Source organism: Astatotilapia calliptera, chromosome 12, assembly GCF_900246225.1.
Source record: "Astatotilapia calliptera chromosome 12, fAstCal1.2, whole genome shotgun sequence".
Classification (NCBI taxonomy): Eukaryota; Metazoa; Chordata; class Actinopteri; order Cichliformes; family Cichlidae; genus Astatotilapia; species Astatotilapia calliptera.
Genome location: NC_039313.1, coordinates 21,150,761 through 21,163,715, shown reverse-complemented (window position 1 = coordinate 21,163,715; position 12,955 = coordinate 21,150,761). Strand labels below are relative to the sequence as shown.

Genomic DNA, 12,955 nt, shown 5'->3' with positions numbered 1-12,955 from the left:
TGTTTGGCAATGTCCACTACTTTAGTGAACCTGTACTTGGCCTCTCTGTAGCAGTCCCTGTCTCCGCTTCTGAACGCCTTACTCTTTTCCAGCCACAGCTTTTTGAGTTTAGGAGTAAACCAGGGTTTGTCATTGTTATAACTCACCCTGGTGCGTGATGGCACAATGCTGTCCTCACAGAAGTGGATATAGGAGGTGACAGTGTCCGTAAACTCGTCCAAGCTGTTGGAAGCAGCCTTCATTGTGTCCCAGTCTGTGGTCTCCAAACACGTGTGAAGCTCCTCCACAGCCTCGTTGCTCCACAGTTTTTTGGTCCTCACGACAGGTTTGGAGAGCTTCAGCCTCTGTCTGTACGCGGGGATCAGGTGGATCATGACGTGGTCAGAAAGTCCGAGTGAAGCGCGCGGCACCGCGCGATAGGCCCCGCTGATCGTGCTGTAGCAGTGGTCCAATGTCCTCTCCTCTCTGGTCGGACATTTAATATACTGCTTGTATTTCGGAAGCTCATGGCTCAGATTGGCTTTGTTAAAGTCCCCAAGAGCAATGATGAGAGAGTCCGGGTATGTCCGCTCCATGTGGAGAATCTGCTCTGCGAGTGCGCACTGAGCTGCTTGCGCATCCGCGTCTGGCGGGATGTAAACAGCGGCCAGGATGAATGAAGCAAACTCCCGCGGAGAATAAAACGGTTTGCAGTGGATAAAAAGATATTCCAGAGAGGGAGAGCAGTGCTGAGCAATCACTGTTACATCTGTGCACCAGCCACTATTGATGTAGAAGCAGACACCTCCACCTTTGGTTTTACCGGAGAGAGCGGCCTGCCGGTCCGCGCGCAGCAGATGAAAGCCCTCCAGCTTGAGCGCGCAGTCCGGGATGTCCTCACTGAGCCACGACTCCGTAAAACATAAGACACAGGAGGAGGCAAAGTCTCTGTTCATGCTTCTCATCAGGGCCAGTTCGTCTATCTTATTCCAGAGTGAGCGTACATTAGAAAGGAAGATCCCAGGAAGGGCCGTTCTCAGTCCGCGTCTCCTCAAACGCACGAGTACGCCGGCTCGCTTACCTCTCTTTCGACGTCTTACACGAAGGTCAGTGTTTTTTAGTAGTTAATACGTCATTTTTCTTAACATAATTGGTGATATAGGTTACAAGCAAGTCTGGCGCTGAACAGAAATGGTCGCGCTATGCTCCTTTGTTTATTGTGCATAAATAGTGAATTGTCCTGACATGATATTGCGTTTCGCTTCTGTTATTATGGTACATTGACAAAAACATACTTTTATTCACAGGATAAAACGGGTTTTTTTGTATCACTAATTGCCCAGTACGATTACAGCATACAATATTATTGTCACTGCTACATTTCTGTGATGCTACCAGAAATTATTTCCACTACTAATTAATTATCGTTGAGCTCAAAGGTCCTATTAATAAACGGTTAAGGAATGTGTATTTATGACGACAGTTTGTGAGACTGGTAAACTTATGATACGTATTGTAATAGAGTGAATTGTTGCCCCCCAGTGGTAAAATACAGAAGTGCCTGTTACAGGGCTAGTTCTTGGTTGACCAATATATAACAACAAAAAAGGGTAGTTTTCTGCACCGCTAAGAAACAACAAGTTAGTGTGTGATGTCCTGCTGTTCAATAAAGGCACCTATCCACGTCCTTCTGTCCTGATCCTTTTAAGAGCCTAATCCAGAATATCACAACTGGCGACGAGGATTCTAAAGATTTCCACAGCGTGACAGAGGCTGTAGGAGGGTTGTGTTCACATGTAAAGAAAAAGACAAATCAAGACGTTTTCTTCACGGCTGCAGCGGAACAGCTTTTGGTGAGCTAACATGGCGATGCATGTGGGTCGTGTTGAAGAGTATAATGAATCGAAGGAAGATTTTGAGTCATATTTGGAGCGGTTGGAGCAATGGATGTTGGCAAATGATGTTTCCGATGAGAAGAAAGTGTGCACGTTTCTCTCTGTGATCGGAGCAGATACATACAGGCTGCTAAAGAATCTTGTGTCTCCGAGGGTACCGAGTACCATGGGATATGCAGCGCTGACTGGGGCGTTAAGTGCGCATTATAAGCCGACTCCAGTGGTGATAGCTGAGCGTTTTCGTTTTCAGAAACGTAACCAGAAAGAAGGGGAGGCAGTTTCTGACTATGTTGTCGCCCTGAGGCAGTTGTCAGCCACATGTGATTTTGGACAATATTTGGATGAGGCCCTGAGGGATCGTTTTGTTAGTGGGCTGCGTTCTGATGCTGTGCAGCGCAAGCTACTATCGGAAAAGGATCTTACATTTCCACGTGCATGTGAGATTGCCGTATCCATGGAACTCGCTTCGAAAAATACGATGGAGTTCTCAGGACGCCAGGACCCTCACCACGTAAATGCCTTGAAAAATGCTCCAAATTTTTTCAACAAAGGATGGAAAGGACAGAACAGGCAAGAGGGCAATAACAAGCCAAAGAACTGGAAGGGACCTAAAAAAGACACAGGAATGAAGCAACCATGTTATCGTTGTGGTGGAAAGCATTCAGCACGTGAGTGCAAATTTAAGAGCGAAAAGTGTCATGTTTGTGCAAAAATAGGACACATTGCACGTGCTTGCAGGAATAAAAAATTCAGTCAGCAAACTCAGTATTTGGAAACTGAGGATGAATGCTCAAGTAGGAATGATGAAGCTGAACTTTTTGGAGTTTATTCAATGTACTCCATCACCTCCAGTGAGAAGGGATACACAGTGGATGTTGCGCTTGGGAGCAAGAACACCACCATGCTGCTGGATGCAGGATCAGCAGTGTCGGTAGTATCAGACAAGTATTATCAGATGCATCTCACTCATTTCCCTATAAAACCAGCCAGTGGGCTAAAGCTCAAGTCCTACTCAGGCCAACACATTGCTGTGCGTGGATATATTATGTTACCAGTACAGTATGGGACTCAAAACATCACCCTACCACTGATCGTTGTTCAGGGAGACAGACCAGCTCTGATTGGACGAAACTGGTTAAAGAAACTACAGCTGAACTGGAAACAGATTTTCACAGTACACAAGGTACTGGTGCAGAAAGAAGCAAAGCCAGGAGTACTAGAAGTGATTCAGCGCCATCAGGCAGTGTTTTCGGATGACCAAGGCTGCATAAAGGGATTTAAAGCTAGAATCCACACTAAACCAAACACCACACCAATTTTCTGTAAAGCTTGCCCAGTTCCTTATGCACTAAAAGAAGCTGTGGAAAAGGAGCTGGACAGATTGGAAAAGGTGAAGGTTATTTCAAAGGTTGAGAAAAGTGAGTGGGCATCCCCTATTGTTACTGTGCCAAAGGCAGACAAAACAATTAGGATATGTGGTGACTACAAAGTCAGTGTCAACCAGTGTGTTGAAGAGGAAAGATATCCACTTCCAAATACTGAAGATTTGTTTGCCACTTTAGCTGGAGGAATATCCTTCAGTAAACTTGACCTTTCTCATGCCTATCAGCAGCTACAGTTAGATGAAGAATCAGAGAAGTATCTGGTCATCAACACACACAAAGGTCTCTATAAGTACAATCGCCTCAGCTATGGTGTTTCCAGTGCTCCGGCTCTTTTCCAGTCTGTGATGGATCAAATCCTTCAGGGGATGGAGCATGTCACCTGCTTTTTGGATGACATCCTCATCACTGCTTCATCTGAAAGGGATCATTTGAAGAGGTTGGAGGAAGTACTCACACGTCTGGAGAAGCATGGTGTCAGAGTGAAGCTTTCCAAGTGCCACTTTCTTCAGAGCAGTGTGGAGTACCTGGGACATCGTATTGACAGGGATGGTCTGCATCCTTTAGAGGAAAAGGTAGCAGCCATAGCAAATGCACCAGAACCAACAAACGTCACTGAACTGAAGTCCTTTCTTGGTCTTCTAAATTACTACAGTCGATTTTTGGAAAATCCATCCACCATTCTTCAGCCTTTGCATAACCTGTTGAGAAAAGATGCTAAATGGATTTGGACCATGGAATGTGCAAAAGCATTCAGGGATGCAAAAAGTCTACTGCTGCAGAACAAAGTGTTGGTGCACTACAGCACAAATCTGCCATTGAAGTTAGCCTGCGATGCATCACCTTATGGATTGGGCGCAGTCATCTCTCATGTCATGGAAAATGGAGAGGAAAGGCCTGTGGCTTTCGCATCAAGAACATTAACTGAAGCTGAGCGAAAGTATGCCCAGATAGAAAAAGAGGCCCTTGCCATAATTTTTGGAGTAAAGAAATTCCATAAATATCTGTATGGAAGGAAATTCACCCTCATAACAGATCATAAGCCACTGCTGGCTATACTAGGGCCAAAGTCAGCTGTCCCAACACTCGCTGCACTAAGAATGCAACGCTGGGCTCTTATTCTAATGGCATATAATTATGACATTGAATATATAAGATCAGCTGAACATGCTAATGCAGATGCATTGTCACGTCTACCTCGGAATACGCCAGACAACATTGCCGCTGAGGGAAGTATCTTCTATTTCTCACATGTGGAAGAGCTACCAATAGTAGCTAAAGACATTGAGAGAGCAACCATGAAGGATCCAATCCTCAGCAAGGTCTGGAGCTACACCATGAATGGGTGGCCAAGTTATATGCAAGACGAATCACTTAAGCCTTACTTTACACGCAGACACGAGCTGTCAGCAGAATGTGTTCTTTGGGGACAACGGGTCATCATTCCACCGGTTTACCAACAGAAAGTGCTGGAAGACCTGCATCATGAACATCCAGGTATCTGTCGTATGAAAGCACTCGCTCGCAGTTACCTGTGGTGGCCAGGCTGTGATGGTGATATACAAGAACTGGTTCAAAGCTGCTCAGTCTGTCAGGCTGTACAGAAGTCACCACCCGTTGCACCACTCCATCCGTGGAAGTGGCCTGAGAGAGTTTGGCAACGGATTCACATTGATTTCGCTGAAAAAGGCAAGCAATACTTTTTAGTTGTCATTGACAGTCATTCAAAATGGTTGGAAGTGTTCCCTATGCCATCCATTACCTCACACAACACCATTGAGGTTTTGAGAGGGTTATTTGCTTCATATGGACTTCCAGAAGAGCTTGTTTCAGACAATGGACCTCAACTTGTGTCAAAGGAATTCAATCAGTTTCTGGAGTTAAATGGGATCAGACACACAGCTGTTCCTGCCTATCATCCTGCATCAAACGGGGCAGCAGAGAGGTCAGTACAAATCCTGAAACGATCCCTGATGAAAAATGTGCTGGAAGCAGATGGTAAGGCCACATTGCCACTCAGTCATCGTTTGGCAAACTTCCTTATCATGTATCGCAGTACACCGCACACTGTAACGGGTCGTACACCAGCAGAGTTGTTCCTGAAACGTCAGATCCGGACTCGCTTCAGCCTGCTGAAACCTGAACTAAGCAGACACATTGAACAGAAACAGTCTGAGCAGAAGCGACACCATGATTACAAAACCCAACCTGTTCGTGTTTTTTCGGAGGGAGACGCTGTGCGTATCCGAAACTTCAGGGGGGGGGAAACAAAATGGACTCAGGGAACAGTTCTGAAGAAAATGGGAAGTGTTACTTACCTGATACAAGAGGGACAGAGAACACGCACAATACATGTGGATCACCTGTTACCATGGAGACAGACTGTGGAGAAACCCCCAGTTATATTTTCACCGGTTTCAGAGGGACGGCCAGAAGTGATTATGGACAGTGTTGTTCCAGAGATACCACCAAGTCCACCTGGGATTTTAACATCACACTCCTTACCTCCTGAACCACCTAAACAGACAACCGATGAACCACCAGTATCCAACCCAGAAACCACCCAAAGCCCATCTGTGGAACGCAGATACCCAGAGAGACGCAGAGTTCCCCCAAAGAGACTGAATCTTTGAAAATGTAGAGTTATGTTTTAGTTATTTACTGCCAGTTATTTTAGAAGTGAAGAGTTAATAATGGAAGTAATGGCTACATTTGTTCATTGTTCGTAAGGGCCACAGAATATTTCTTTTTGGTGGGGGCAGTGAAATACATTCTTTAAAGGGTTGCTTACTTCAATTACAAATCTAAAAGGGGAGGAATGTAATAGAGTGAATTGTTGCCCCCCAGTGGTAAAATACAGAAGTGCCTGTTACAGGGCTAGTTCTTGGTTGACCAATATATAACAACAAAAAAGGGTAGTTTTCTGCACCGCTAAGAAACAACAAGTTAGTGTGTGATGTCCTGCTGTTCAATAAAGGCACCTATCCACGTCCTTCTGTCCTGATCCTTTTAAGAGCCTAATCCAGAATATCACAGTATGATGGTCTTTCGTTCTACACTGTGCGTTTCAAGGTCCTGCACCCATCCGTCGGTAAACTGTACCTGGGCTTGTTGCAGTGACCTGAAGTTACTAAACTTCATGAGTGTATGCACTCACTCCAAGAACCGTATAATTATAAATATGCATATAAATATGCTACGGTGAGATAGCTGACTTCATCTAACTAGCAAATGTTGTCCAGGCTACGTTGGTGATGCAGTTTTTTTTTAATGTGTATGATATTTTTGTCATGCGATTTTAAAGCCGGTCCTACAAGCGCATCCAAGAATAACATGCAGCTTATCTCAGAACTGTCGGTGAAAATTATTCTTGGAGCTAGGTTTAATTGAGCTGCATTTTAAAGAGGTGCAATTTCACAATTTGTGTATATTTTCTAAGTTCACTATTTTGTCATGTGTTGAGAAAAACACAGATTTAAAAATTACATGGTCTAATATTTACATTTAGCATATAACTGCAACATGCTTTTTTTCGTTTTTTTGAATGACTCGAAAGGACTTGAAATTCAAAGTTTCAGACTTGTGACTTGACTCGGACTTTTACACCAGTGACTTGAGACTCGACTCTGACTTGCCTGACATTACTTGAGACTTGACTTGAGACTTGAGGATAAAGACTTGAGACTTACTTGAGACTTGCAAAACAATGACTTGGTCCCACCTCTGGTGTGTGCTAACCACAATTGCACCCTATTTCACCTCGCCGACTAGCTCCTGACCTCTCACCAGACAGAGAGACAGAAGCCACTCTCATATATGTAATAACCGAACTGAAACTATGTATATGTCATCTACTGAATAAATGTTTTAATCAAGAATCTCTACTAAAGGCTTAATACAAGAATATGAACTTATAAACGATAATAAAAAATGACCTGATATAAGTGTTTTGTAAGCATGTATTGCAATTCCTTCTATGTTCTAGTTTCCCTCAGCATGTATCACCTGGACAGTCATGCCAGTGAAGCTTAAGACCCTTAATGAACCGAACATCACCTCAAAATAAGCACCGATATGCAATATGTATAAAATAGTTATAACTGCATCTGGAATACAAGGTTAATATGATAACAGTATGCATAAACATCTTAAGGCCATCTTAAAGCTATCTGTTACATTGTTAAAGCAATGATCATACTGCAGATTATATTGTGCTGGTAAAATACTTTTGTTCATCCCCACAGTTGTATGATGTCCGATGTCTGTCTGCTGTTTACCGGAAAGATTAAAAAAACAACAACAACAACAACAACAAACGCTGTTTGCATGAGCATGTTTGTGGCTAGCTAAGTAACTTAGCAATGCTAGTTAAGCTAACACTGCCATTAACCCAACCACCATGCTACACAATGAACCCACTAGGTGCCGTGGTGATGGTGCGGTGGAGGCTGCAGCTGCTAAGGGTTCACTACTGCTGAAGCTTTGGATGGCTGCCAAAATGGCTCTTCCAGTGGTAACACGTGTCACTTGGCAGTTTGCTGTCTTCTGCTGTGTGTTTGGCAGTTAACTCACTCCGGTGCCAGTGGGTATATTGTTCGTAAGTGATTTTTGCCATTTTGTTTGGATCATTTATTGTTGTAGGCATGGGACACACAACACAGGAGCTCTAGTTTTACACTCCGACTTTATTCACCTCCAAACATGAACTTAGCATATTGCACCCAAACACAACAGAACCCTTCCTCCAAGCTTGGGTGTGAGTGAAGCCCTCTAGTGGGTCGCCACACGTGCCCCGCCCCCCTCCCGAACACCCAAACAAACAGTCCACTAGTCCAGGACCCAGGGTTTAATCAAATGTCCAGAATGTCTGAAATGGGGAGTCCGAGAACTGGCTGTGTGCTCACCAGGCTGGGAAAGACAGGCCAAACCCTGGCCGGATGAGCGACTGTGGGCACGGAGCGATCTCAGAGGCAGGGTCAGAGTCCAATGTTCCGGCAGCAGGTGGGTGGCCATGGCGGGGGGCCCGGGCTGGGACCACAGGAGCATCCTACAGAATGTGTGCAGGCTTAAGTCGGTCCACTGAAACTACCTCCTGCCGGCCCAAAAAATCCAAAAGAAAAAGCTTGGAACCTGGTTCAATAACCCGAAACAGGCTGTCGTAAAGCGGACGCAAGAGGGGATGATGGGCGTCATGCAGAACAAAAACAAAAAAAAGAAGATTCCAACAACCGCAGAAAAAAAATGTCTGGCAGGCAGTGGTGCACAGGGCCAGGGACCGAAAAGGGGCCTCCAGGGGAGCGGACACCCAGCACTGAGACATCAAAACATGGGGGGGAGGTCCCTCAGGCAAAAATTCCCCGGGGACACAGAGGGGTTGGCCAAGGACCAGTTTAGCAGGAGAAACCCTGATGTCCTTCTTGACCGCACTGCGCAACCCCAACAAAACCCAAGGCAGACGGTCGACCCAGTTACCACTCGTTAAGGAAGCACGGAGAAAGTGCTCGCACATCCCATTAGCCTATGGGTGGTACATCGTGGTGCGGTGGACCTTGACCCTCCGGCAGCCATGGTGGACCATAGTTCCGATACGAACTGAGGGCCTCTGTCCAAGGTAATGTCAATGGGGAGGGGGGGTACCAAAACGCAAAACCCACGTGGACACCAATGCCCTGGCCACCACCTCCGCTGTCATGGAAGCCAGGTGAACCACTTCCGGCCACCTGGTGATGCAATTCACCCCAGTCAAAAGATGTGTGAAACCCTGCGACCGTGGAAGCGGTCTGACGTGCACATGGTCGAAACGCCTACCAGGTACGCAGAAAGGTTTGAGGGGCGGCTGAGTGTGCATCTGGACCTTCGAGTGTTGGCACAGAATGCACGCAGCAGCCCAACTCTTTACCACTTTCCGCAGGCCCGGCCAAATAAACTTGTCCGTGACCATCTTGACCGAAGCCCGTAAGCCCAGATAAGAGAAAGCATGGATGGAGTCAAAACACGATTGCTCCACGAAAGGGAAGACATGTCGCACAGCAAACGTGGACTGCCATCCCACACCGGCATGTCTTCCAGCACGAGGCCCGTCTGTGAGGACCGAAGGGCAAGGGCGAGGAATAGCCCGTCGTCCGAACCAAGCAAGGACAACATGTTTTCCATGAGTTAATGAGCCATGCCTCCCCCAGCCTGGAGAGGGAGAGAAGTTTCTTGGCTCGCTCCGCACCGGAGAGGGTGTATCGCCGCAGTAGTAGGTCCTTAACGGCAACATATTTCCCTTGCATGGGCGGGTCCTTGAGGAGGGCCATCACACAGCGGGTGGTGTTAAGTCTAATTGTTGAATGTTGCCATTGTGTTTCTTAAATTTGTACAGTCTTAGTTCAAGCAGTAGGATCAAAGCCATTCCTTTGATCCTGACCACCTCTCCTACCACTCTGTGCTGGGGGAGGTTTTATTGTAGATACATCCTATCTGAAAGATCTGTTTCTTTTGATGTAAGCTTCCTGGGTTTACGACCCTTTGGTCAGCAGGGGGTCTGACACACACACACACACACACACACACACACACACACACACACACACACACACACACACACACACACACACATTCTTACAGACGTTCACACATATACATAAAATTCTTTGTCTTAGAACCAAGGGGGCGTGGCTTTGTTCTGACATGTTTTGTGTGAACTGTCTCTCAATAAAAGGTAGCAGGAGGAGGTCAGATCTGGGGGTCATTTTCGTGGTGGACACAGACGAGGCCTCCCTTGCGCAAATAATCGATCGATCGACTGTCTTGTTTTCTTCATGATGAATAAGTCTCTAGAATTAGCGGGGCTTGTGGAAACACAGACCCAACAGGTGGTTAGCGGGACGAGCAATGGCACCACGTGATGAAATTTTATGTCCTCAGCTGAGATGCTGTGGAGAGCAAACTGAGCCTCCACGTGGATGAACCATGACGAGGGGTCATGGAGCCACAACTGGAGCGCCACGGCAAATGTAGCCGCAGCAGGAGGCAGAGGGCCAGCAGTAGCGGCGTGTCCAGGGCGAACTCCATGGTTTGCTGCGTGTTCAAGGTAGGGTCACCAATATGGAGGCATGGGACACACGATACAGGAGCTCTAGTTTTACACTCCAACTTTATTCACCTCCAAACATGAACTGAGCATATTGCACCCAAACACAACAGAACCCTTCCTTGGGTGTGAGTGGAAGCCTCTAGTGGGTCCCCCTTTGTGAGTGTGGACGCTTCATCTCTTTGCTCTTTAAATGCTTTGCTTCTTTTATTGATTTTTATTGATTTTTATGCTGATTTTTTCCCTTTTTTCCGTATGAGCTTACCTGCGATAGCTTCTGGACACTTATAGATCATTAGGACTAAAGTGTTCTTAACAGAAACAGCAACATTTTTATAGTTACCTTATCCTCAGCGCTCCGTGTGTCTGTGGCCTAGACACAGCTGAAGCCTGATTACAGCGTCTGGGCACCGAGCAGCCTCAATACCCTGGAAAGGTGCTAACCGCTAGGCTAACTAGCAACAAGATGCCTTCCCTCTCCACAGATGACTACCACAGCCTCCTGCAGAAGATTGCAGTACTGGAGACAAAAATTCATCGCTTAGAAGTAAACGTGGAGGTAAATGGACTGTGTGGAAATGAAACAACCTTGCCTTTGATTCAAAACAATGGCGATGAGCAAGCTAGTACACAGCTAAGGAGCACAGATAACATGACCAAGAAAGTAGACTTTGTGCACTATTATAAATCCTCAAGCGATAATCCCCCCTTGGACTGTCTTGGTGCAAAACCAAGACATAAATCATGTCTCCTAGAAGGGGGAGGACGTATCACAGGCAGGGCACAGCGAGCTGAAATCTCTGAAACCGACTGGCCTTCACTTCCTACGAGACAGAGAAGCTCTTCTACCCCTGTATACGAGAGGAAACAGGACTGGACAACCGTGAATAGGAAGGTTAACAACAAACCTTCAAAACAACTGAATGTGAAACTGCACAACAGATTTGCTCCACTATCAAAGGACCCTGGATCTATATCGGACAACCATCCATCTAAAAGTAGCGAAGTAAGGTCCGAAAATCTTTTCAAAAGTAAAAGGCCACTGGGAAAGCTAAAGGCTAGGCCTGAAACTCTGATTGTGGGTGACTCTGCCGTAAAGGATGTACAAAGGATGTGCGGTAAGAACACTAAAGTCCTCTGCTTTCCTAACGATATGGTCAACAACCTGAAGGAGAGAATTCTTCAAATTGCAGAGGAATATCCAACTGTGACAAACATTGTTCTGCATACAGGGTCAAACGATGTGTCCAAACAACAGTCGGAGGTTCTGAAACGGGACTTTACTGGATTATTAAATACTGCAAACTCTCTGAATGCAGCTGTATTCATCAGTGGACCTGTACCGCCGGTCAGAGGAGGAGACGAGAGATTCAGCAGGTTGTTTACACTGAATAAATGGCTTATATCAGCATGTGCTGACCACTCAGTGCATTTTATCAACAACTTTAATATTTTTTGGGAACGCAGGCATCTGTTTAAAGCAAATGGATTTAATTTTAACAAGTCAGGGGTGAAACTGTTCACCTCCAACTTGTTTTATTCCATACGTCATCCATCTGTGCTTGGTGCCAAGGCTGAGATAAACGAGGAGTTATCTCATAAAGAGGAACAAACAGTACTCCAAGAACAGACAAAGCCCAGCAGAAACCTTGAGGAGGAGCTCCATCTGCCCCCACCCGGGAAGAGCCTCAGAAAGGAGAGACATCTGAGGCAAGAAGAGGGGTCCCTATTTGCCTCCAACTCTCTCAACAACAGCAACGACCAGGACCAGGACCAGGGACCACGATCTTCCCCAGTCCCCCAAACCCCTGACAGGCCATCACCCCCATCACCCTTTTATGTTTTTAACTGAAACTTGGTTGGACCAAAGTAACAGTGGAGCTGTTCTCATCGAGACGACCCCTCCTAACTACAGTTTTATCAGTGAGGTCAGGGTGAGCAGGAGAGGAGGAGGGGTTGCTGTCTTATTTAATGAATCATTTCAATGTAAGCAGCTATCCCCTGGAAGTTTTCAGTCTTTTGAATATGTGGCTTTACAGCTGAAGGCCCCATCCAAAGTTGTGTTTCTTAATGTTTACAGGCCTCCCAAATACTGCACAGACTTGTTTAATGACCTCAGTGAACTGCTGTCTGTGATCTGTGTTGATTTCGACTGTGTAATTATTGTTGGGGATTTTAACATCCATGTGGACAACCCTCAGGACAAAGGGACTAAAGATCTGAGCAACACTCTGGGCAACTTTGGGCTGACTCAGCATGCAACAGAGGCCACACATAATAGAGGACACACTCTTGACCTACTGATATCCAAGGGCCTGAGCATTTCAAACATTACTGTGTCTGATGTGGGCCTGTCTGATCATTACTGTGTTTTCTTTGAAAGTAAAATCTCAGCCCACACAAATATATCAACAGCAGTGATCACAAAACGGTGTATAACTGAACACAGTAGTGAGATCTTTAACCAGGTCTTCCCATTAACACCTGACCTGTCCAGAGGTTCAGTCAATGAGCTCGTCAATAGCTTCAATTTAAAAATGTTAAATGTAATGGATACAATTGCTCCCATTAAGGTGAAGGTTATCTCTGGAAGGAAAAAGTCTCCATGGAGAAACTCCACACTA

General features: G+C 45.9%; 1 protein-coding gene across 1 annotated transcript; it reads left to right on the top strand.

Annotated features, from left to right (window-relative positions):
* The first annotated feature begins 1,499 nt into the window (after positions 1-1,499).
* Positions 1,500-5,889, top strand: LOC113033332 (uncharacterized protein K02A2.6-like). The gene has a single exon (XM_026187028.1). The coding sequence runs from the start codon at positions 1,843-1,845 to the stop codon at positions 5,887-5,889; it is 4,047 nt and encodes a 1,348-aa protein (XP_026042813.1). The 5' UTR covers positions 1,500-1,842.
* The last annotated feature ends 7,066 nt before the right edge of the window (positions 5,890-12,955 follow it).